Source organism: Lynx rufus, unplaced genomic scaffold (assembly GCF_022079265.1).
Source record: "Lynx rufus isolate CCGP_SWC_20201006 ecotype Redwood Valley unplaced genomic scaffold, mLynRuf1.p SCAF_6, whole genome shotgun sequence".
Classification (NCBI taxonomy): Eukaryota; Metazoa; Chordata; class Mammalia; order Carnivora; family Felidae; genus Lynx; species Lynx rufus.
This window is the reverse complement of record NW_025814878.1, coordinates 81,134,272-81,158,936: the sequence shown is the minus strand read 5'-3', so window position 1 is coordinate 81,158,936 and position 24,665 is coordinate 81,134,272. Positions and strand designations below refer to the sequence as shown.

The 24,665-nt window shown below is 39.2% G+C and overlaps 1 protein-coding gene across 2 annotated transcripts in view; it reads left to right on the top strand.

The window, feature by feature from the left end:
* Window positions 1–313: 313 nt before the first annotated feature.
* RIMS1 (regulating synaptic membrane exocytosis 1) overlaps window positions 314–24,665 on the top strand; it is a 488,816-nt gene continuing 464,464 nt past the window's right edge. For both annotated transcript variants that reach the window (XM_047101823.1, XM_047101822.1), the window contains exon 1: window positions 314–477. In XM_047101823.1, the coding sequence (XP_046957779.1) occupies window positions 314–477 (164 nt within the window). The remainder of the gene's footprint in view (window positions 478–24,665) is intronic.

Here is a 24,665-nt window from a genome sequence, read left to right as displayed (position 1 = left end):
GCCGCGCCCGCCGCGCCTCCGCCTGTCCGCCCCCGCCGGCCGAGGCTGGGCTGCGGGAGGCGGCCGGGCGGCCCCGAGCCGAGCTAGGGCGACCAAAACAAAGGCAGCATCCGGGGCTGGGTGGATGCAAACAACCATGAAAGACTGGGTTCTCTCTCTCCCCGGCTCTGCTGCTGCCGCCGCCGCTGCTCCTCCTCCTCCTGCCGCCGCCAGGAGGGCTCCTCTGTGAGGGGAAGCAGGGGCGCAGCTGCTGGGCGTGAATCCGAAAGGTGAGAGCCAGGGAGCCAGAAGAGGGGGCGTGCAGGCCACGAAAATGTCCTCGGCGGTGGGGCCCCGCGGTCCTCGCCCACCCACGGTGCCTCCCCCCATGCAAGAGCTGCCCGACCTGAGCCACCTGACCGAGGAGGAGAGGAACATTATCATGGCAGTGATGGACCGGCAGAAGGAAGAAGAGGAAAAAGAAGAAGCCATGCTCAAGTAAGCCACCCCTGGCCGCGCCATCCGTGCCTCCGTGCCTCCATCGGTCCATTCGCCACTCACTCACCCAATCCTCTCGGCTGAGTGTGGGGGAGGGGCGGGCGAGGGTGCTGGGTGGGGGGCGGAGGCGCCCGCCCTGGGGCCAGGGGCGCCGGGTTTGAGCAGGGAAGAGGTTAGGGGGACAGGAGGACGGAGGGGATGCCACCGAGCGGGGAGCCCGGGAGCCAGGAGAGGATGTCTTGAGGCTGGGGTGCAGAGGAAGATTGGGTGGAGAGGGACCACCCTGAGGGTGGGGTATGCAGAAGCTGAGAAGAGCTGATGCCGCCCAGGTGGAAGGGCCCTGGGCTGGGAACAGGTTAAGGGCCAGGTGATGAGTGGAAGAAAGGGGAGGTGGGATGGATGAAGAGGTGCTGAGAACAGCTCCTCTTTTCCTGGAGTTGTTCAGGAGGTTGGGGTTACCCCAGTGAAGGGTGCCAGTATTTAAATAAGAAAAATGCTTCTTTGAGTGTTCATTTTGGTACTCATTCATCTCCAGATCAAGATTGGGTCTTTTTTGGGCAGTTGCCATCTTTGGTAACCTGCCTCCCCAGCTTCTCTTTAATCTTTTAGTCACAGTCTTCTTCATAGAATACCTGTGTGAAGATACATTTTCTTACCCATACACAATGCCATTGGCAAGGCAAAGTTTTAAATAATGGGAGAAGCTGATGGGGACTCTGGCCTGAACAAAATAGAGGTTCCTCTCTTTGCTGGTTTCCAAGAGACCCCTGGGGCCTGCTCAGCTTCTGGTGGAAGCAGTACAATAGGGGATCAAATATGCGCACACATCCCCCCTTCCTTAAAGCCTATCAGCCCTTCAGAGGCTGTCTGCCCAGTGCCCCATTTCCCCCTGTCTGGGGAGGGGATGGGGCTTGTTGCTGGTAGTGCAGGGGTGTGTGACACTTCCTGTGCTGCTGCTTATCATATTCTCAAACAAAACTGCTTACAAGGTACTGGCATCCAGGCTGGGTTTTCCTTGCTCCTTAGCATCACCCATAGAGTGGAGCTGCAGGGGACTTCGACTCTGCCTTCCCTGGTCGTCTTGTATTCAGGAAAGTTTTCAACTTGGGGGTAAAGGAATTTGGAGACCCTGATTGGGACTACTTTGTTGGTGTCTCCCGTTTAGACCAGAAGGTGTATCTGGGGGCAGAGGACTGGCATGAAAAGCCATAGGGAACCTGTTGCATCTGGAGTTAGCTGAGAGGGAAGAAGGGGGCAGGGAGGGAACAGGCGTGACACCCAGGCACAGAGCACACCCATCAGGGCCTTCCCCACCCCAGAGGATTGCCTCCTGAAGACAAGATGCTGTCACTGAAGGTTTCTTGTGCTTCCTCTCAGTGCAGCAGTGCCTAGAAGGAAAGGAAGGGAGGGAGGCTGCATTCCCAGACTGATGGGTCCCCACCAATGTAACTGCCACCCAGATGGGAGAGGGGGATATTGAGCAAGTGCTGTCAGTGCTGGGCCACAGCAGAAGAGTAGAAATCCAGTCATTCCTGCCCTTTCATTGTAGACTCAAAGGGTCCGGAAGGCCAGAGCTGGCCTTGTTCTATAAAGAGCAGCAGGTTTCTGGATTCCCTGCTCCTTCTCCTCCAAAAGACAAACACTTTAAGCCTGCTGGCTTGAGGGAGGCAGAACCCTTGTTAATCTGCTGCCTATCCCTAATGCAACAATGACATCCCTGGTGCTGCAGGCTTCCCCTCTTCTGAGACTGGAAGTAATGGATTGTGTCTGATGGTGCTGCTGTTTGTCTGTCTGGTTGTCAGTCCGTCTGTCCTCACTGGTTGCAGTCCCTGCCACCTGTCCTGGACATCTTTTTTATGCTGGTCAGGATTTACAGGTTGCTACCGTTCCTTTTGGTGTTCACTGCAGATAGCAGGTGGATGGAGGCCTCCAGCAGCCAGCAGAAAATATGAGCTGCTGCTCCATGGTCCAAATAGGAAGGGGAAGGCACAGTGCAAGTAGTGGCCATCACTCCTCTTCGTTTGCTGTTTCAGGATGGTGGAGAGTGAGAGGTTTTAAGAGGGAGAGGGTGAGTTTTAGGACAGAATTCCAAATCTGCCAGCTGCCTAGGATAGCATGGTAAGAGTGTATGGGGTTATGTGGACAAATAAGACAGTGAAGAACACCGTCCAATGCTCATGTCTAAAACATCTTTCCCACTGCTGTTCCTGTGACTGCTTTGCACTGGCTTGCAAATATTGTTCCTTTATTGCAAAGATTCACAGAATATCGCAGTGTGTGATGCTGTTATACAACAGCCCTCTATAATCCCAGACCTCTGCATTAACTTTATCAATCAGCCTCCTCTGTTAATGTCTTGGCCTTTTGTGCAGTGGCAGACTGGTGAGTGTTTTGGAATCCCGGTTTGCTGCCATGTAAGCGTGTCATATTGTCTGCAATTAGTGGAACAGTGCTGTACTTTTTTCTAGAGGGCACTTTATGTCTTAAAAACTGGTGATTGTAGAGACTTTTCAAATGACATACACATGTGGGAATTTAATGGCACAGTCATAGGTGTGGCCTTTCCTAAACTTTGCATAAAAATAGATTGGAAAACATGCTGCTTTTCACTGGGCATTGAAGTACCATATTTGTTACATCAGAGATAAGTTTGTATGATAATGCTTGGTCCATCATATCACATATTTGAGAAATTACTTTCACAACAGCCCCTACAAAGCTGAAGTTCTGGTAAGAGCAGTTAGACTTAAAATTCACTTTCTTTCATGACTGCAGAACCATCACCTTGAGCTACCCCGTGTGCATGTTCTCTCTCTCTCTTCCCAATGTGTATAAATATGTAAGGCACTAATAGAACATAGAAAACTAATAGGTGAATATGCCAAAGAAAGATTACAAAATACCAATTAAAATGTATTTGTACAGTTTCATCAGCCTTGATTATAAATTGCTACCTGAATCAGTTCTTGATAATATCTTTAAATGTGTGTAAATGGAAAAGAATAATCAAGCTAACTTTTGCCTCAAGATTTCAGAAAGTTTTACTCAAAATCATAAGTACTTTATCATAAAAATAAGCCATCTAATTGGCAAAGTGCACTAATTTAAAAACCATGCCATGTAACTAGAAATAGTTGAATCCTGCAAATAATTCTTAGTGATTGATTTGATTATCTGCAAATCAGAGGTCTTTTCTTAATCTTAGTATGGGGTGTGTGTGTGTGTGTGTGTGTGTGTCTGTGTGTGTCTGTGTTTTGGAGGCTTTTTGAAACCTAACTTCCTCAATGAATACTCTTTCAAGTAACTGTCACCAGACACCATGAGCCAATATATTACATGAGGTGAAAACTGCATTATCTGGGACCTAAATCAGAGAAGATCTCATTAGATCTAAAATCTTATTCCTTTTTTTATAAAAGCTTCATAGAGAAAGGAGCTACAGAATAGTAAAAGAGAAAAAAATAGAAGCAGAGAGTTGAAGGGATAGTCTGAGGATAGGAATTGAGAATCATATTGAAATATTAAATAAAACTACTAACATTTATTGAGCATTTACCTCATGCTGGCCATTATTCTAAGTGGTTATTGAATCAAATGCCAAATAGTTGAACTATGCTCAAGTTTAATACATGAATATTTGGATTCTCACAACAGTCTGTGCAGAAGGTAAGTCAGGTCATAGAATCCTCAGATCCTTATTCTACGCTCAGAGAATTCCAGTAATACCCTAAACTAACTCACATTACATGGCCCAACCAGGATTCAAACCCAGACCTTTTATTCTAAGTCCAAATATTTTCCCATACCCTACACCGTCTTTCTACCAAGAAGAAGCTTGCATTTCATCTACCTTTACCTTGAATTAATTTCTGCTATTTCCTCAGTTTCTTAGAGAAGTGGTTTTGCAAAAGATTAGGCTGATTTAGTAGATCAGCTGCTGATTATAAGAGGGCCTGGAGCTTTACTTACACTCTTAATAGAGTTTTCCTGTGGATTGAGGGCAAAGGAATTGCCTCCAGTTTTAAGAAAATAAAAAGCATCATACTTTGGTGGAAAGACCATTAACTTTGGATCCAAGCATTTTGGGGGTTCTAGCACCAATTCTGTCACTTATTGTGTAAATGTGGGCAAGACAATTAAATGGGAGATTCTATGAGGTTCTATTTTTCTTACAAATTCTACAATTCATGGTGTAAATTGATTTATAAACTGTGTCGACTTTAGACTTCACGCTCTTCTTAACAAGTTATCTAGTGCTAACTTTTCAAACATCCACAAAATCTACTTCCTTCATGAAAGGAGAAAAAAAGTAGAAGGAGTAGACTCTTGTAACTTTAGCTTTTCTTCCTCCTTTTTCTCCCTCCAACCAATTATAACATCGTGGCCTGAAATGTATACACAAGACTCAATATGAGAGACCCTAATTAGCAAGTGGGGAAAAAAAGGAAAAGTAGATGCGACATCTGGGAGGAGTACAGATAGAGACCTAATGAATGCAGGTATCATGTTTTCATTGGGGTTTGCAAAGATTTTCTTATCTTATGCCCAGAAATATTATCTCATGTTACTGAGGCAGGGATGGGTAAGAAGGAAAAGGAAGAAGACAAATAGTAATGAGGAAACCCTGCTAACCCACGAGCTAGTGTCTATCATTTTTGAGATGTTGTGTTAAATGGAAAAGAGGGAGAAAACTCATCATTTTACTTGGAGTCTAGTCTCCTTTACACCATTTATAGATAGGGTTAAATTTAGAGAAGGTTAACTCTGAACTCTATTGGAGTTTTCTTTCAACAGAAATCTATCTTAGTAAATGTGCATGCCCAGGACTGAATTCTCAATTGTTCCTGGAGAAAATATAGTAAAGGGAAGTCTTAAAAAATGAAAGACATGAGGAGTTATCAAAGAGAATGGAAGGAAAGAGACATAACCATGAGTTCACATTTTTGCTAACATGGCTTGACTTTCTTTTAACTTGTATGTATTCTTTCTTAACCAGAAGTGAGGGGGCACCATCATTTAAATAAGTAGATTACTAAATTTGAAATAGAATATGGAAACCAGTGTGGGCTCTATGTGCTACTGCTGACTTGAATAGAAACACAACATCTTGGAAGTGTTATTTGCTCAACTTGTTAAGTGAGGAGAATGGTTTGTCTTAAACCTGTGCAGTAAGCTTCCTGGAAAGATATCAAATAGGAATTCCTGAAATAATATTATTCTCCCACATCTGGAACATACAGATGGATGAGGTTGCTGTACCATGGATTATAGAGTCCATTGTAATTCATTTTGTATCTCTTTATGGACAATTTTATATTTTTAGACAGCTTTTTACATTTTCTTCTGTGATATGAGGTGGATATTTTAGAGCTGATCCTGCAAGTTGAAGTTAATTTTCCTAGGGCACATGGCAATGAGAGGAATAGAACCCAGAACCCATGTGCATTGACTCCAAGTTCCTAGTCCTCTTGTAAGTCTTTTTTAAAGTACATCAAGATGTGGGTAATAATACAGGGTTTGTTTTCCTGTTCTATTGGGGGAGGAGGTACTAACATTTGTTGTATGCCTTCCATGTGTCAGGCATTTGACTAGATACTTTACATGTTACTCTCCCCTGAGCTCACCTCTTAATGAGAAGTTCATCCTGTCAGTATTCTATTAGTTTTCTAGTATTAATGAAATTCCCGGCACTAGCTAGATACCTTCCTGACCTTTTGCTTGTGACATTTGACTCTGGAGCCCAGAGAATTAATCTAAAAGGTGGGAGAGAAGAATTTCTTATGGCTAGTGGCATTTTTTACCCTTTTCCAAGTCCACCTCTCTAATCTCTAGATCTGGCCACAGCTTACTGGTTAACCCCATATACACCCCGGGCTTTTCTGATCTGTTTGCTCTTTTACTCATGGTGTTAATACCTTTGCATTTTCCCACCATTCTCCTCCACTTTGAAGTTATCTCTTCTCCCCACTATTGCTCTCAGTTTTATTTATTATCTAGGCTATTTCAAACTAAGTATCGTACAATAGTCTGTAACAGTAAGACCATTTTTTTCAGGTTTTGGAATGGGGTCAGGCATTGGACTATTTAGGTAGAATAGAGTCCTTTGTTGGTGTAGTTAATACTGCCATTTTAAAAGTGCCATGGTCAGAAAGGGAGGTGAGCATCAAATAGTTGGATGGAGCAATGACTGAATTCTGGTCTTACCACTATCACTTTCTATAGATGCGACCATCAGTAAGTTATCCCATGTGAGTCTCCCTTTCTTTATGTGTAAAGTGGAATTGATAGTGCTTGCCCTGCGAACTTAGGACATTGTAATATGATAGTGAAACTTTAAAGTTGAAGTTGCTGTATCAAAGAAAGGTGCCATTGTTATCTCGACTCTGGAAAACTATAGAAGAATCGGAAGATTATCTTTTCCTGTAGTTATTGCAGCCGCTACTAGAGGTCCTGTGGAGATGAGTTCTTACAGAAGAATCCATTCATTGTATCATGCTTACAGAATAGTGTGGCGAGGCCTGCAACCACCAGTGCAAGAATTTGGTAAGGAGGCACAGCGTAAAATGGGTCCAGGTCTTGGTCTGAGGTGATATTTACATTCTTCTTTTTTTCTCATTAAATAGCTCATAAATGTCTTTAGCACAGAAAGCAATGTGCACAATATGATAGTCTTAAATATCTAGAAGGCAACCCTAAATCAAAAATGTGAAGAGAAATTAGTTTAGGGAAATTTCCTCATCCTTTACTAGAAAAAGACATGATGGTTTTAGTGCCACTGGATTTTATAAATTATTCATTTTCAGAATTAGCTGAATAAGGGGCAGTATACTTGTCAAGTGGTAGTTTCTCTTTCATGTCAGTTTATTGTTGGGTGATGTAACAGATTATATTATATGTGTTTAGGAATGTTTTAAGATTCTGTACTGAATGCTTTAGGTTTTCTGTATGTATATTCTCACACTCTACAAGTTTATATACACTTATTTTGATCTAGGTCAGTGTTCTGTGAATGGCAAGAGGAGAGTATTCTGCATTGACTTTAGGTTTTCTACCTCTGTTGCTATCTTGTGAAAACTGCCTGTACACAGGAATGTTTATTTAAAAAGAAAAATAGAAGGGTGCCTGGGTAGCTCAGTCGGTTGAGGGTCTGATTTTGGCTCAGGTTATGATCTCACGGTTCATGAGTTCGAGCCCTGTGTCACACTCTGCACTGACAGTGCAGAGCCTGCCTGGGATTCTCTCCTCTCCTCTCTCTACCCCTCCCCCACTCATGCTGTTTTCCTTCTTTCTCAAAATAAATAAATAAACTTAAAAAAAGAGAGAAAAATAGAGTTGTTTAAAAGGAAAGTGACTGTACCTGTTGGTTTGCCCAGAACAGTATCTATTTATCCCTATTTCACTCTGTAATTATGGAAAGTATCCCTATTTGTCAATTTTGAATTTCATTATGGACAATAAATTTTATTGTCTTTTTTATAAGTTTTGCTTCCCTTGACCCATTATTCATTTAAAACTTAAGATAATCAAGCAATTAACAGCCATAAAATATATCTTCTCAATAAATAATACAAGTAAGTTATAGACATGCTGTTTTGAAAGTCATTGTTTGGTAAATGGGAGGGCTTTTGCTGAGAATGAGGTGTTATCTTTTATGGAGTCTCAGTGGAATGCCACCTTTTATGGTAAAGTAGAATTTAAAATTTCAAAACATTTTTCAAATAGCAGTGGCTCTGAATTGCAGCTGCAGCAGGACTCTCTTTATGAGCGTTCTCCTTTGGGCCTTGCAAAGGAGCAACTGCAGTTTAGAGAAGACATTTACATAGATTTTAGAATGCGATATTTTAATAATTCTTCTGAAGTTTAGATAGTAAAAAAAGTAAGAAAGTAATTTCTTGCAAATTGAAAGTAATTAATGTGCTCAATTAGATATTAGCTATTTTAAAGAACTATAATGAACCAGTTATCTTTATGTAATATAATACCTTGCTGGTGATCTACATCCTATTTAGTATTTCTTTTTGTATTCCCCATCATTATAGAGGTAATTATTGTTTGGGAGATGCCATTATATTTACATAGAGAAGATATATGAATTGAAAACCAATGAAAGTATCTACACTGTCATATAAATTTATCTTACGCAGTTTACCTTCTTTTAATGGACTCTTGCATGTTCACAAATGGGAATTAGTATAGTAGTAGTAATTGATGGAGTTTTCTGGCTGTATGTCCCACACTTTATGTCGTCTGTTTGATTAGCTACCCACTTACATTTCTGTGCTCAAATATGATCGATATTTGAGCAGTATTCTAGGAGATTACTGATATTCTCAAGAATATCAGGTTATTTTAAAGTTGTAGGTAATCATTGCACCAGCATCATGTGCCACATTATAGTTCTTGTTTAAACATAGCTCTTAACAAATGCAATGAGAACGTCTTTATTCGGGTGGCTAGCTGTTGTATTTTCAATTTATGGGGTTTTACATTTTAGAACAATTGGGCAGATGGTATATGAAATATCTAAGGAATGTATAGATCAATGTATCAGGTTTCTGTAAATATAGGATAGTATATATATACACATTTAGAAGTTCTATCCAGGTCAGAAAGATTACATAGTGTATTACTAGAAAGGGATGAAAACAAAAGTAAAGTTAACCAAATAGCTTTTCCTTTTCTATTTCATACAGCTTAGCAGAGTTATCTTTCTTAGCTAACTCTGTGTTGTAATATTCTGGACCTTAAGTCTTCTTTCCTAACCCTTTTTTTGGTGGGGAGGTGGGGGGGAGAAAAACTTGATGTAGTTTAGGTCTTGGTATCTGAAATAAAGGGAAATTAAAATGAGATGGCTTATTTATTTGAGACATTAAAATTTTGGTAAGTGAAAATTATAAAGAGATTCTACTTTGATATTCTTCATGATCATCATGACAATTACATTAAAATGTAATTTGGAAAAAATAGAATATAGTAAAGTATTTTTATAAATTAGGCTGTATATTTCAATTTAAAGATGTCTACATGGGGTGACTGGGTGGCTCAGTCATTTGAGCATCTGGCTTTTGATTTTGGCTCAGGTCATGATCCTAAGATTGTGGGACTGAGTCCCTCTGTGTTTAGCATGGAGCCTATTTGAGATTGTCTCTCCCTTTGCCCCTTTCCCCTGCTCAAACACTCTTTAAAATATATAAAAATAAAAACAAAGATGTCCACATACCCTAGGCCAAATCTAAGCACCTAATTTATAACAACCTGGAGTGAAAACTTCACACTAGTCTGAAACAGTATTGTTCCAGGCACAGGCACGAAAAGGGATTACATGGTATTTGGAGCCCCAAAGGCCTAAGATGTAATAGTCCCTATTGAGTTGAACTATGACTGATAATCTATCATGTGGCTAGCTGTCAGGCTTCCATAAAGGCAGCATAGTTTAAGGTTCTTGGAGGTCCACATGCAGAAAAAGAAAAAAACAAACAGCTCACAGTCCCAGGCCAAGTAACAGGTAATTTACCTGGTGAGGTAGTGCAAATTCTAAAAACTATGACGTGTACTTTGGGAAAATGCTAAGTAAGCCATACAAAATAGTTCACAATGGGTGGTGATTATAATAAGAAGTGGAGGACTTTTTTAAGTTCTCTCTTGTTCTTCTTTCTATAACTCCATTTCCTTCTGATTTGTCTTCTAGTTTCTAATGTGTCCCTAATCAATCTTCTGTTAATAATCAAATGTTGCCCTTCCCATGGGTCCTCTTTCAACCTTATACTCCCATATAATATTCAGTTTCTGGTCAATCTCAAACACACTCATGGCTTCAATCGTACTTATATGTTAATGATTTCCAAATCTATTTTACTACCTGAGAATTTTCTACCAAATTCTGGATTCATCTACCTAACCACCTGCTAAATATCTCTACATGGATGCCCCTTGGGAACTTCAAACCAGTTGTTATCCATCATAACTTTCTTGACCTTCTGCCTAAACACAGTGCTTTTCGTATAAACCCTGTCTTTCTGCATAGCATCTTTAGGGCAACTCCTTATTCAGTCCACTGTCAAATCTGATTCTGATTCAATCTTTCTAGAGTCCTTTGAATTCCTCTTTTATTTTCCAATTCCATTGCCTTTACTTTAATGTAGACTCTTATCACTGCTCGCTGGGTTGCCTGCAATAACTTCCTAATTCATTTCCCAGCCACCAGTCAGACCCCTCCCATCTCATCTTCACACTGTTGTCAGAGGAATTGTTCTAACATTCGTTTGATCATGTCCATTCAATACAACCCCTTTGCTTTCAGAGTCAAGTTTAAACTTCATAATCTGTACTGTGCTTACTGTCTCCTTTCACTGGTCCTTCACACCTTCTTGCCATAGCTTTACTGAACAGGATCTCAAAGTATCACCACTGCTTCACAACTTTGTGACTCCTCTGTGCTTTTCTCTCTGTCAGGAATTTCCTTCTTTTTTTTAGAGACAGTGTGAGGGTACAGGGGAGGGGTGAGGGGGGAACAAAAGGGAGAGAGAGAGAGAGAGAGAGAGAGAGAGAGAGAGAGAGAGAAAGAGAATGAATCTCAAGCAGGCTCCATACTCAGTGCAGAGCCTGATGAGGTGCTTGATCCCACCACCCTGGGGTCATGACCTGAACTGAAATTAAGAGTCAGATGTTCAACTTACTGAGCCACCCAGGTGCCCCAGGAATTTCCTTCTTAATCTCCCTAATTTTTACATAGCCTTTCAAATTAGTTCAAGTGGCATCTCCTCTAGTATATCTTCCCATACTTCCCAGATTAATTTTTTTCCTCTGTGCACATCTTTTTCATAACCTTTTTCACTTGGCAGTTCTCACCTCAGTATAGCATATATTCCTGAGAACAGGATCATTCTTACTTGCCAGAGCCTGGCATGTAATAGGTGCCTGAAGTTTTTATAGTGTGTGTGTGAATGAATGAATAAATCCAAAGGATGTGGAGTAGAGGAGTCACCAAAGGCTGCTGGGTGGACTAATAGGGTATGTAGGTGGATGCAGTCGGAAGGTTATGCTAACCATGGGAATTCTATCAGCAGATTCTGAAATAAAAAGTGAGCTGAGTGTTTTTGGCTATTGTGAGAACCAGAGTTGGCCAGAACTTATGAGGAGAATATAGTGGATGTTGGATATTACAAGGTGAAATTGAAATACAATTTTCAGATGATCTGTTGTACTCTTAATTTGTCATTAATGGCTTCCTGAAGGACAGCATTTTAAAAATGTTTGAATGTCAGCATGGGAGGATGTAAATAATACATTTTAAAAAGTAATTCTCTAGACAGACATGCTTAATGGAAACATTTCCTTTGAATTAAAATATCACTAACTTCAGTAACAGTTTAAACCATAATATATGTTCTCTGATTTGGTATTTAGAATTAGATCATAGACATATGAACATAAAGTATTGTACTGGAATATATTTTTTATTTAAAAATGCCCCTTGGTTAAGTCATCTTCTGCCCTTAAACTCCTTGAATGCAGGTATCTCCTAATCATATTTGTATTTCCATTGCTTAACACTGTGCCTGAAACATGGCAGGACCTTAGTAAGTACTTATTGAACTGAACTGCTCAGTCTGCATTCCCAGTACAGTAAAGGACTAGTCTTGGACATAACATAACTGGATTGGGTTGAGATATTGATAAGATGAGACTGTCCAGTCCAGGGCTGGCAATTACTCAGTGCACAGATGACTTCCTGAACCTAGAAAAGCATCAGTGCTAAATGTTGGATGCCTCAAGAACCTTTCTGACTGTAGTACTCCAGACCATCAACTGATGAGAGTTGGCAATCAAGATAAAACATTTTAGCCACTGAAGATTTATTCCAACTCCACTATTAAGGACAGAAAACTGAGGCCCAGAGATTCTTTCTGGTTTTCATTATTAATCAGTAAGAGAGTTAGGTATAAGACTTTGGGTCTTCTATCTTCTGGTCCAGTGTTTTTTCTACTGTCATACTCTCTGTACCTACTTTCATTTTAACTACTGTCAAATTAAAAAAAAAAGATTTCTTTTTCAATTTTGGTTTGGTTTGCCTGCTTTATAAGAGTATATGCTTTTGGGGCACCTGGGTGGCTCAGTCAGTTAAGCATCTGACTCTTGATTTTAGCTCAGGTCATGGTCTCACAGTTTGTAGGTTTGAGCCCTGCATCGGGCTCTGCACTGGCAGTGTGGAGTTTGCTTGGGATTATCTCTCTCTCTCTGCCCCTCCTCAGGTCTCTCTCTCTCTCCCTCTCTCTCAAAATAAATAAACATTAAAAAAAAAAGAGTAGGGTGCTTGGGTGTTTCAATTGTTAAGCATCTGATTTCAACTCAGGTCATGATCTCAGGGTTTGTGAGTTTGATTCCCACATCAGGTGAGCTTAAGCCCTGATTCAGGTGAATACGAGCCCTGCTTTGGGTAAAACATGAGCCCTGTTTTGGGTGAGCCCCATTTTGGGTTTCTCTCTCTCTCTCCCCCCCTCTCTTTCTCCCTTTCTCCGTCCCCCCTCTCTGTGCCCCTCCTGGGATCTGTTGCTCTCTGCCCCTCACTCGCACCCTCTCTCTCAAAAAATTATATATGTATGTATATATGTGTATATATATATGCACACACTACTTTAAGAAACTTAAAAGGAACTTTAAGAAAAACAATTTTTTTAAAAAAAGGAAGAAAGAAAACTCCAAGGGAACTTTTAATTACTTTGTTGATTTTGAATTTTGTCATATTGAGTATTATTCAAAGTAAGTGGATCATTGCCAAGGACTAAGAAATATTTTATTTAAAAATTTCCTTTGTGGGGCGCCTGGGTGGCGCAGTCGGTTAGGCGTCCGACTTCAGCCAGGTCACGATCTCGCGGTCCGTGAGTTCGAGCCCCGCGTCAGGCTCTGGGCTGATGGCTCAGAGCCTGGAGCCTATTTCCGATTCTGTGTCTCCCTCTCTCTCTGCTCCTCCCCCGTTCATGCTCTGTCTCTCTCTGTCCCAAAAATAAATAAACGTTGAAAAAAAAATTTAAAAAAAAAAAAAATTTCCTTTGTAATGGTATTTGTTGCACTTATATTTAAGCTATCAATACTTCTTAATTGTGATAATTTTATTTTTAATTTTTAATAATTCTCTGAAAGATACAATGTTTTCAATATGTAGTGATTTATATATGATTCCCAATAGCTTTTACTACTATGCTTTTGAATTATGTACATATTAAAATCATATTTTGTTTTTTCACTTAGAAAAGCCAGTTGGTTTTGCTCACTATGAGAACAGTTTTTCTTGGTTCCCCCTCATTTGGAGGTTTGGCTTCAGATAGACTGTTGGTCAGTGACCCAAAGAAAGAATTAGAGGGATGGGAAGGAGATGGCAACTCACATATACATCCATGAGCACTCCCAACTCATCCATGCACCTGTTCATTTAAACTCTCACACCCACAAACCTGAAAACTTAAAACATTCTTTCTATAAAGTCTTCTTAAAGAAGTTCATTTTCTCCCATTTACTTCATTTGCATGATCCACACATGCCTCATACTACTTTTTGTAACTACAGTCCTTTCTATACATTTTGCTCCCTTTGGCATTTTGGAAGAGCAGCTCGAGGGCATTTGTGTTTATAGACTAGCTTGGAGGCTATTGCAGAAGTCCTGGTGAGAGATGTTACAAGCAAGGACTTCCATGGTGATGCCAAAATGTTACAATTTGAGAGAGATTTGGAAAACAAAAGCCACAATTATTTTCTTTTGATGGATTGAATATGAGTTGACTTCTGACTTGTGCCCTAAGTTTTGGGAGCATCTGGAGGGATGGAAGAGAGATCTTAAGTTTGGTTTTGGTCCTTTGGCTTTTGCAGAATATATGTCAGTAACTCAGAAGACAGGATGGATTAGAAATAGAAATTTATGTGTCATCTATACACAGGTGGCTATGGAACTACAGGTGAGAATGGGTGATTAGATTCAGAGGAGAAAAACTAAGAATGGGTCTTAAGGAAACTTCACTTTTAAAGGCTGAAAGAGGACAATGACCTAGGAAAGACAAATGAAGAATGGTAGGCTAAAACCCAGGAGACTTGATATACCAAATAAAAGTGAAGAGAATATGTCAAGGAGGAAAAGGCACTGTCTCTAGGATGACCAAAATAAAGACTGGCAACATCAAATGTTGGTGGAAGTAATGAGCAACTGGAATCCTTATTTATTATTTGTGGGACCAAAGAATAGTACAACCACTTTAGAAAACTATTTGGTAATTTTTTAAATTTAATTTAATTTTTAAATTTTTTAATGTTTATTTATTTCTGAGACAGAGAGAGACAGCATGAGTGGCGGAGGGGCAGAGAGAGAGAGGAAGACACAGAATCCGAAGCAGGCTCCAGGCTCTGAGCTGTCAGCACAGAGCCCAACACTCGGCTCGAACTCACAAACTGTGAGATCATGACCAGAGCCAAAATCGGTCGCTCAACCAACTGAGCCACCCAGGCACCCCTGGTAATTTTTTTTTTAAAAGCTAAACATGCATCTACATTATGACCCAGCAGTTTCATTCAGATATTTAAAGAAGAAAAGTGAAAATATTTATTCACAAAAACTCTTATAAGGGAATGTTTGTAGGAACCTTCTTCAAAATAGCCCTAAACTGGAAATACCTCAGATGTCCATCAGCAGAAGAAGCTATAAAATTAATGAATTTTAAAACTCTTTATTTAAAATGAAATACTGCCCAGCAATAAATAAGAGTAAATTGCTGATACAGGAACAACAAAGATAAACGTCAAAAACATTCTGGTGAATAAAAAAAGCCAGACACAAATACTGCAGACTGTATGATTCTGTTTACGTGGAGCTCTGGAATAGGCAAAGTTAATCCATGGTGTTAGAAATCAGATTGGTGTTCTCTTTTATGGTAGCAGGGGTGAGGGGTTGACACGAAAGGGAAAGGAGTAATCTGCTGAAAGGACGGAAATGTTTTATATTTTGTAGGGATGTGTATTGTAAATGTGTATGCATTTGTTAAAATAGATCAAGCTGTACACTTAAGATCTGTGCCTATCACTGTATGTAAATTGTATCTGAATCAATAAAAAAGAAATTCAGAGACATCAACTACAATGAAGACTGATAAATAGCTATGGTATTCAGTTGTTGGATTCAACAAAGAGATCACTGGTGACTTCAGAAAAAGTAATAGGACCAGAACTAGAATGATGTGGTCAGAGTGAGAGAGAGGTAAATCAGTACATATACTTGGGACACCTGGGTAGTTGAGCATCCAACTCTTGATAATGACTCAGGTTGTGATCCTGCAGTCATGAGATAGAGCCCCGTATTGGGCTCTGTGCTGAGCATGAAGCCTGCTTGGGGCGCGCTCTCTCTCTCTCTCCCTCCTCCTGTCTCTCTGCCCCTTCTCAGCTCATATTCTCTCTCTCTCTCTCTCTCTCTCTCTCTCTCTCTCTCAATAAATAAACAAACAAACAAACATTAAAAAAATACATACCCCCAATACAGGTAGATCTTTTGGGATATTTGGGAAGAGCAACATAAGGGGATTCCTGGAGGGAAATGAGAGATAGGTCCAATGTGGACCTCTTTTAAATGGAATTTAAATGGGATAAATTTAAGAATGCTTAACAGTTGATGGAAAGAATATAGTGAACAACATGGTTTAAAGAAAAGAGAAAGGGTATAAGTTTGTAACTGGAAAGATGAGGGACCTAATGTCTGATGATTTCTATTTTTCCTGTGAAGAATTGAGTCATCTTCTGACAGTGATAGGAGTTGGAGATTTGAGGATGAGGAAGAAAGTCTGAAATAGTTGGTGTGGAAAGCAGGAGTGTGAATTTACCAGAAAAAGAAATGATTGCTGGTCTACAGAGGAAGCCATGTTGGGCCATGTGCAAGATGAGTCAACAGAGAGTGAGAGACTGACAAAGGCATACTGATAAGAGAGGCCTTTTGCCCCATGAGGCACCAAACTTCTTTGATCCTGACCTCCCGGGATGAGTCACTTTGAGGCTGGCTGAACACTTTGATGTATAATGGTTTTTTTTGTTGTTGTTTTTTGTTTTGTCTTGTTTTTTTGTTTTTAGTTTAGTTCGTTTTTTTGTTTGCTATGTAATCTTGATCTGAGCTAGTCTGAGTGGGTTTCTGTTTCTTTCAACCTAAAGGGAGCCCTGATTAGGATTTTGTAGTTGTTCTTTTTTCTACAAATTTACAAAGATATTCTCAAGTCTGTATTTGGGTTTTCATGTTTAGAGAAATGTGTTATAGAGAAAACATTTTTAATTTTTCAATTCAATAACAAATACATGTGTGTGTGTGTGTGTGTGTGTGTGTGTGTGTACATATACAGACATATATGGAATGTCCATAAAGGAACACACTGTTATCAAGGTAAATTATCCTTCCCCCTTTTCATATACATCTTTTCAGTTCATGTTTTTGTCCTGTCTCCCAGGATGCCCCTGTTTATTTTAGCTTGAAAGCATTTGGGAATACAGAATAAAGAATGATGTGATTTGCTTCAGATCCTTTACCATAAAGGACAGTCTGGGAAACACAATGTGATAGGAAAAGACTGGACTACTCTAGTTTGACTTGTTTCCCATCCCTGTGGTTGGAGAGTAATTTAGATTTCTTGTAGGTCAAGTTTCCCAGAAGCAGACACTGAGATGGAGATTTCTATGCAAGAAGTTCATTAAGGAGTACCTTCAGGATTAATATCTGTACAGGAAGGGAAACAGACAGCTGGAGAGAAGTTGGGCTGTAGTGCAGGTATAAGAAAGCCTCAGTCAGCCCCTTGGGAGCTGGGAAACTGATCATAATATCTTGCATTGGCCAGTCACTGGACTCATGCTGCCAAAGGAATGGGACCTGGCCTTGGGAGATGTGGCTGTCTTCAGATTCAAAGGGTGGATGCTAAAGCATCCTCAACATGTGGAGGAATGGATCTCCCCATCTTGAAAGGGGCATCTGGACAGCATGGCAGGGCATCCACTTAATAATTTTAGCTTAAATTAAAAATAAGAAATTTGGGAAAGTTGAATATTCCTTAACTGCCTAAAAATTAAAGGAAGTCACAGGTTAAATATGAAGTCAATTATTAGGATGAGGAAAAACCTAAGATTTATAAACAAAATTGAATATTCAAATCAGTTGTTTAAGAGTGTCCAGATTATAGGTCTGTTTTGGGGATTGACAATATCACCCAAATCCTAAATTATAAATATACCTATGAAACACTTGCAGATGCCTGTGAGGCAATGATTAAGATTTGTGGAGGATAGTGACTTCACTTCAGAACTGATTTATCTTTTTTCTACATATTTGGAAACATTTCATGAAACCTTTGGCTCTGTTTCCTCCCACCATTTTTTTGTAAAGAAGAAGACAATCTACCTGGAACTTCAGACAATGTGGAAGATATGCAAGATGAGATTTTAATTCAATGATATAAGTTTTGGGACAACTATGGCATGTGATTTTTGGAAAATCCCCTAACCCTAACCCCTCCCCCACTTAGGTAATTGTTTCCAAAACAATCCTTAACCTCATCCCTAGAAGTGTACCTTCCATAAACACTAAAGTGTGAGGACTCCTTATTATATAGGAAAATAGAGCAGTACATTCTAGAAGACCTATTTAGTACTTGGTCTAAATATCTCCATTAAATTTAAAATATATATTTGTCAAAAAAATTAAATAAGTAGCTTTCAGATCTTCATAGCTTAACATAACAAACTTCATTGCTTATTTGCACAGTTCCATGGGGATTGGGTGGCCTTCTTCCATGTAGAAGTAGTGATCTCTGGAACACATGGCCACCTCTAGGGAAGAGAGGGATGGAGGAGGTAGAATGAACATATGTCACTACAGTTCATGGGCCATTGCCCAGGGCCAGGTAACTGCAAAAGAGGATGGGAAATGTAGGAGAGAACAGGGGATATTTGGTGAGCAAATTAGAGTAATTTAAAAGTAAATGTTTTGTTAATTAAGCTACTTGTTTCTCAGAAGGAGCTAGTTTACTTTCTTTGATGTAGAAATAACCTGTTTAAGACAGAAATCAATATTTAGACTTACGGAATTTGAGTCAAAAGGAGCTTTAGCATCCAAATCAGTGGTTTCCACACTGTGGTGGGTTGTCCAAGAGTGTTGGGGAGTAATGTTGACTGGACAAGGAAAAACTGTGGTTGGTAGGGTCTAGGCATCTATGTGCTATACTGCTGTATCATTTCTAGCTCATTGCCTTTATCTGTTTTATATTTTGAGATTTAGGGATCTTACTGGAAAAAAAAGATTTCTGCAGCAAAAGAAACATCTGAAAACTGCTCATCTATGCCAGTACCCTTCTTTTATAGTTACAGAGGTTTATTCTTCCATTTAACCAACAGTTTTGAGCACTTGCTATGTAGAATCCCCTGATTTAGGCTGTAGGTACAGAGTCCCTGTCATCCTTAAGCCTATACTATGGTGTGTCCCAGAGGGCTCCAGTGACTTCCCAGCATCAGAATAAGATCTGGAGCCCATATCCCTAATTTTCGGTCCTGCCTGAAATGGCAATAAGATTGTTAGCTCAGGATGTTCTAGACGATATCTAGAAAATCCTAGCATGGAATTGACTGTCTAAGGAGTGTCTACACTTCTCATGGAAAATGGCTTTTATCTTAGAAAAGAACACAAACCTCTTTGAAGTTATTTTGAGTCCAGAATATTGGTGTTGTTTTGACTTCCCTTCTTTCTCACTTCTAATATCTATTTGGTCAATGAAATCAAGAGCACACTATCATCAACAGCTAACATTTGCCCTTATAGTAAAAAGTGCTCAAATGCACACTCCGTATTTATTCTTATTATGATACTATGAAATCAGTAAGATAATTATTACAACTATCTCTACCTTTCATAAAAGAAAATAGGAAAAAAGTGATTTAGGTAAAGATTACACCACATGAGTAATAAATGTTCAATAGAACTGGGAAATAAACTTTGTTATTACAACCAGACACTAAAATGCAGGTAGTAAACAAAAATTTCTCTAATATACACTCTTACCACTAGTACTTAGTAGTAATTACTGTGGGATGTAGGGAAATGAGTGCCTGAATTTGAGAATCAAAGAGGCCTGGGTTTGATTCCAGGGTTCTACCAGTTACTATGTGGTCTTAAGTCATTTATCCACCCAGTTGTCTCATCCGTGAAACAGGGATGGGTGGGAGGAGTAAACGAGATAGCAATGGTTATATTATGTATTTGGCATCTCTCTTCATACATGGGCAGCATTAGCAACAGTTGGCAGTAATAATTGTTATAATAGTATGAATTTAAATAGTACTATGCACCCAGTATTCACATCTCCTTGAATATAAAGACAGGTGCAGCTACACTGTGTGTGCACTGTTCCAGCTCAAAAGTACAGTACTTGCTGTGTTGATACTATATAAAGGAATTTTGAATCACAATTGGAGCTTTGGTTCTGACATTGTATTAAGCCAGAATACTCCTATTCATTGTAGTGACTTTAGCACAATGCAGTTACCTGAGCTTTAGGAACATACAGAAGTTGGGAGCTTTTTTTTATGTCGAACTAGGGTAATATCCCTTATTTTAACAATACTTTGGAATAGATTTACACTGCATTGTGTCTACAGATTTAATTCTTCGCATTTGTTGTTTTACTAAGGAAGCATTTTGACTCACCTATTGAGTTTATAATCTCAGATTAATGCATAGAGATTTACATACATAATTCATATGGTCTGTATTCAATGGAAAAGAATATCTTGAGTTCGTAGCATGAAAGAATACCCCCAACTGGATAGATTAACTCTTTGTACAGGAATGCCTTTTTTCAAAAATTAATAGATTTCCACATTGACTCAATGGCATTCCTGAGTACATATTCAAAATAAATGCTAAATGCAAAAAGTAACCTTTAAAAATATTGTTTAAATGTAAGGATGGTGTGGATTTATGCTGGTGAATAGTTGACAGAATGCTGTTATTTTCATACAAAGTTAAAGGTAATGAGATAATTTCCCAATATTTTTAAAAGACCTATACATCAAAACTCTGTACCCTTGCTGAGATTAAGGTGTAATGAAAATAGTAAAAAATAATAGTGTAACAGAAACATCTAGCCATCACTACCAAGTTCTAGCTCACAACATGTATAGCTCCATAACACCGTATATAGCAAAATGCTTGCTTTTAATTCATGAGAAAAGCAAGTGTACATAATAAAGGTCTGTGTTTTCTTGATGAAACTCCAGTAATTTGGATATATATTCCATAAAATTTAATGCAGATTTTTCTAAAAGATAAAGTTCCTTCTAGAGTTGTTTTTTTTTTTTAATCCTTAAGCTGGCAGTGACTTATAAGGATCAGTATAACTCTGAGAATTAGTCCTTTTTTTCCTTCAAATTTGAGATTAAGAGAGTGATGTGTTTGCCTTTATCATAGCAGGCATTGCTTAATCTTTCACACCACATGATTGGTAAGAGGGCTTGATGATATGAAAGGTGGGCAGTTAAAATTCCATTTACCTTCTGTCTCTTGGTTCTAGTGGGACTGGTGTTCCTTCCCCTCCACCCCCAAAGGGGGCACTCTGGCTTTTAGATTCTGTTTTTTGTTTCTTTAGAGAAGAAATTATAGGTAATTTGGGTAGAAATTTAGGCACTTGATCTTCTTTCTTCCCTTCTTTGCTTTCTACTCCACCTCATTTCAGGAGACAGAAATATGAGAGCCTCAGTGGGGAATTTTCCCAGAAGAGAGATGAAGCATCCATTCCTTTATAATGCCAGTCATTTCCGGGAGGAGTGATTTTTCTTGTTTGGCCCTTGGGCTCTCCCCTGCTGGGTAAATCCAACTCTGTGCTATATCCCCTCAGGGCTGCTAGAAGGGAGACCTTCTGGAGGAGAGGAGCTAGGTGGATAGGAGGGAGGCACTACTTCCAGGAGCTTTTTCTCTTTGACCTCTCCTTGTAGGAGAGTCAGCCCTTCAGGGTGAAATCAGCATTTCTGACTATATGGGAGGCTGCATATAGGGTATTTAATTGTAGACAAAACAGAAACTGTGGATGAGGCAGAACAGCACATTTAGAAAGGAAGAGGATGCTGTGTTGGCTGCACAGTCACTGGTGAAGTTTGAGCACCCCCTATTATTTTCCCTTCAGCATGATGTTACAATATGTTTTGTTCAAGCCTAAATGAACCTTTTCATCTGGTAATTAACATTTTTACAGTGTTTCTCCTACCACCATATATTTTTGTTTAGAAAATTAAGACCCAGAGCCAAAGTCAATGAGTAAAATGTTTGTTTTGCAAAGAGTATGTATTTAAACCTGTAAGAGATAATTAGAGTATAAAGTGAGAAAGTTAAAAAGTCAATCGCAGATTCTTTGATTTCCCCATATATCAATATTTTGATCCAAATCTTTGCAGTTTACTTCATACTTAGCATTCTTTGAAAATGTTTCTCAAATCATCTTTTACTAATATTAAGTGACAGGTAGGACCACTGAGTGAATTCAGTGGCCTCCCTTTCATGCCGTGCATTTTGACACACACCAAGAGTTGACTCTGCATTTGTGAAATTTGCGCTGCTAACCCACGTCCTAATCCCATGTTAGCTCAGGAATTCGCACATTCTAGTCTTGATTCTACTTTCTCTAATCTAACCCTCCGGGGTCTCTGAGTTTTCAAGAATGTTTCATTCATTTTAATTAATTAGTCACTTAATTCAAATAATGTTTTGGCTCTGGCTTGCATCAAGAAATACAGAGGTATACTAAAATTAACAACAATTAGATGATTCTATAAGTTACTGCAGAGCTTATTAAAATTTCAGGAAGCTCTGTTTTTTTAAGTACATGTCAGAGCTAGTTTTTAATTTATCTGAAGTGGTTTGTAATTATTGGTAATGCTGATAATAAAATTTATGCTGTTTGGATCAGAAAAAAATTCGTATAGACTCAGCCTTTTACTAAATGCAATTTGGGCTCTGAAATGTGTACTTCCTGGCACTCCTCATATTGTGGACGTTATGCTTTCTGCCCTCCTCTCAGAACACAAGTGCAGCCTAGATGAGGAGTCAACCTATCTCTTTCTAAACACTGGTTATTTTCTATAAGGTGGATGGTCAGAGGATTTCAGGATGACTGTCTACGCCTCCATTTAGAGATCTAAACTGTAGCAGAGGAGAGTTAATTTACACATGGGAAATAAGTTTTTTAGTAAGATGGCTATGGTGGAAGGCTGTGAAAATCAGAGAGAGAGGGAGAGAGAGAGAGACATTTCTCTACACATACTTTTTCCTTGATCAGGAGAAAATTAAAAATAACTGCCTATTTGATAGACTATCAGATAAACTGACAGTCTAAGGCTTAAGGGGGAAATACAAACATTTCATATTTTAAAAATACATAATTTTAGAGGCATGGCGAGAAAAGTAAAACAAAGTTTTCGGTGTATTTGTCTGACTGTGGAAGCTTTGGAACAGTGAAATATTATGCATTTTTGGACTGGACATATTTTAGTCAGTATGCTGGCTGTGAGATCCCTGGGCCGACAACAGGGTCTGGCACGGTCAATGGTGGCCAGTTGGTGCACAATGTCCAGTCCATGAATACACACTGGGCCACATTATGCTTACCAAACTCTTGGACTATTATAATTTTTTAACCGGGCATGAAGTCTCATATTGTGTATTGATAATTTGCAATTATTAATGCTCATAATTCTTTTAAGAATTTAGAGCAGTTTTTTGTAACAGATTTTTAAGACACTGACGTGAAGGATTTATATTTATTAAGGCCATCTTGCAAAATTCAACCAAATGCCTGCTACTGCTGCTCCGAATTATCACCCGCATTGTATGACTTGAACTTATTTCCTACTCACTTTTGTGGTCTTACCAAGGCACTTATCCCCCTGCTCTGTTCCCTATCTTTTGTGATCTGGGATTGCTTTTAGAGATACTTCATATACAGTTTTGATGATGTATGGGACACACAGTATCATTTTCCAGAGTATTTTTGCCTATATACTTTGTGCTTTAGGTAAAATACAGACACAGCAAACAAAGGAATTTAGTTTTAAGTGAATTTGGATATATCTAAGAAGATGTGTGAAAGGTGCCCTCTGATAGCTTGAAGTTTGCCCCAAGCCAAAAAATTAAATAATTTTTTTTACTATGCTTTTGTCTAGTAAATAGAAAAGAAGAACTCGGGGAGAGCTAGCAGTTACAGAGGATGAGATGAGTCTGTCAGTTAGGACAGACTTCAGGAGTAAGACTGTATTGGAGGAGAATGCAAGAGATCAGGGGGAAAATTTTCCGCTAAAGCTCTACAAAGGTGAAGTGACAGTGGAATCAAATCTAATTTAGGTTCCATGGGCAGTGTAGTAGGTAAGGTGAAATTTGAGGATTGTTGAAATTTTACTTTGGGAAACTCCTTTGGAAGAATTCACATTGAAGGCAAACCATATCTCTCTTCTATTCCACACAGACAGTTTGCCCTCTGGCATTGCATAAAGCAGCCCTGTTGAGCACCAGATTATATAGTTGTGTTTTAAGGTCTGCATTGGATAAAAAAAAATGTGTCTGTGTGTCAATGAATTTATTGAATACAACACAGTCTCACTCAACTGGAGAGGTATTCTGTGGATGAAAGACAGGAACTGAGATTGCCCTTGCGTAGAAGATTCCCATGTTCACTCAGAGTAAATGCTTATGGAGAGAATTGGAATGGTGAATGGATTCCTGCCCACTATTTAAACAATTTCCTATTTCTCTCTCTGTCATATGGTTAAATTCTCATAAGTTAAATGCTTATATAATGCAAATGTGCTATTTTTGTGGTCAGCTGGCAATAGCCAGCATCCCCTAGTTCCTCATACTAGGAGGAATTTTCTTGATGGATTTAGCACTGGAAATAAAAATATCCACTGGTAAAGATTTCTCTCTTCAAGATGGATTACACCTATAGAAATAGGCTAGACTTGTTCTCACAAAACCTTATTCAATGTAACTTTGAAACATACAAAACTGTTGAAACCTTTGATTCCTTAATAAATATCAATCTGAAGGTAGAGGATTGAAGGGTACTTATTTGTCAAAAATCTGTTGATATTTGCAAAGCGTAAGATACCATCTGGTCCTGGTGAGTCATTGTATAGCAAAGAAC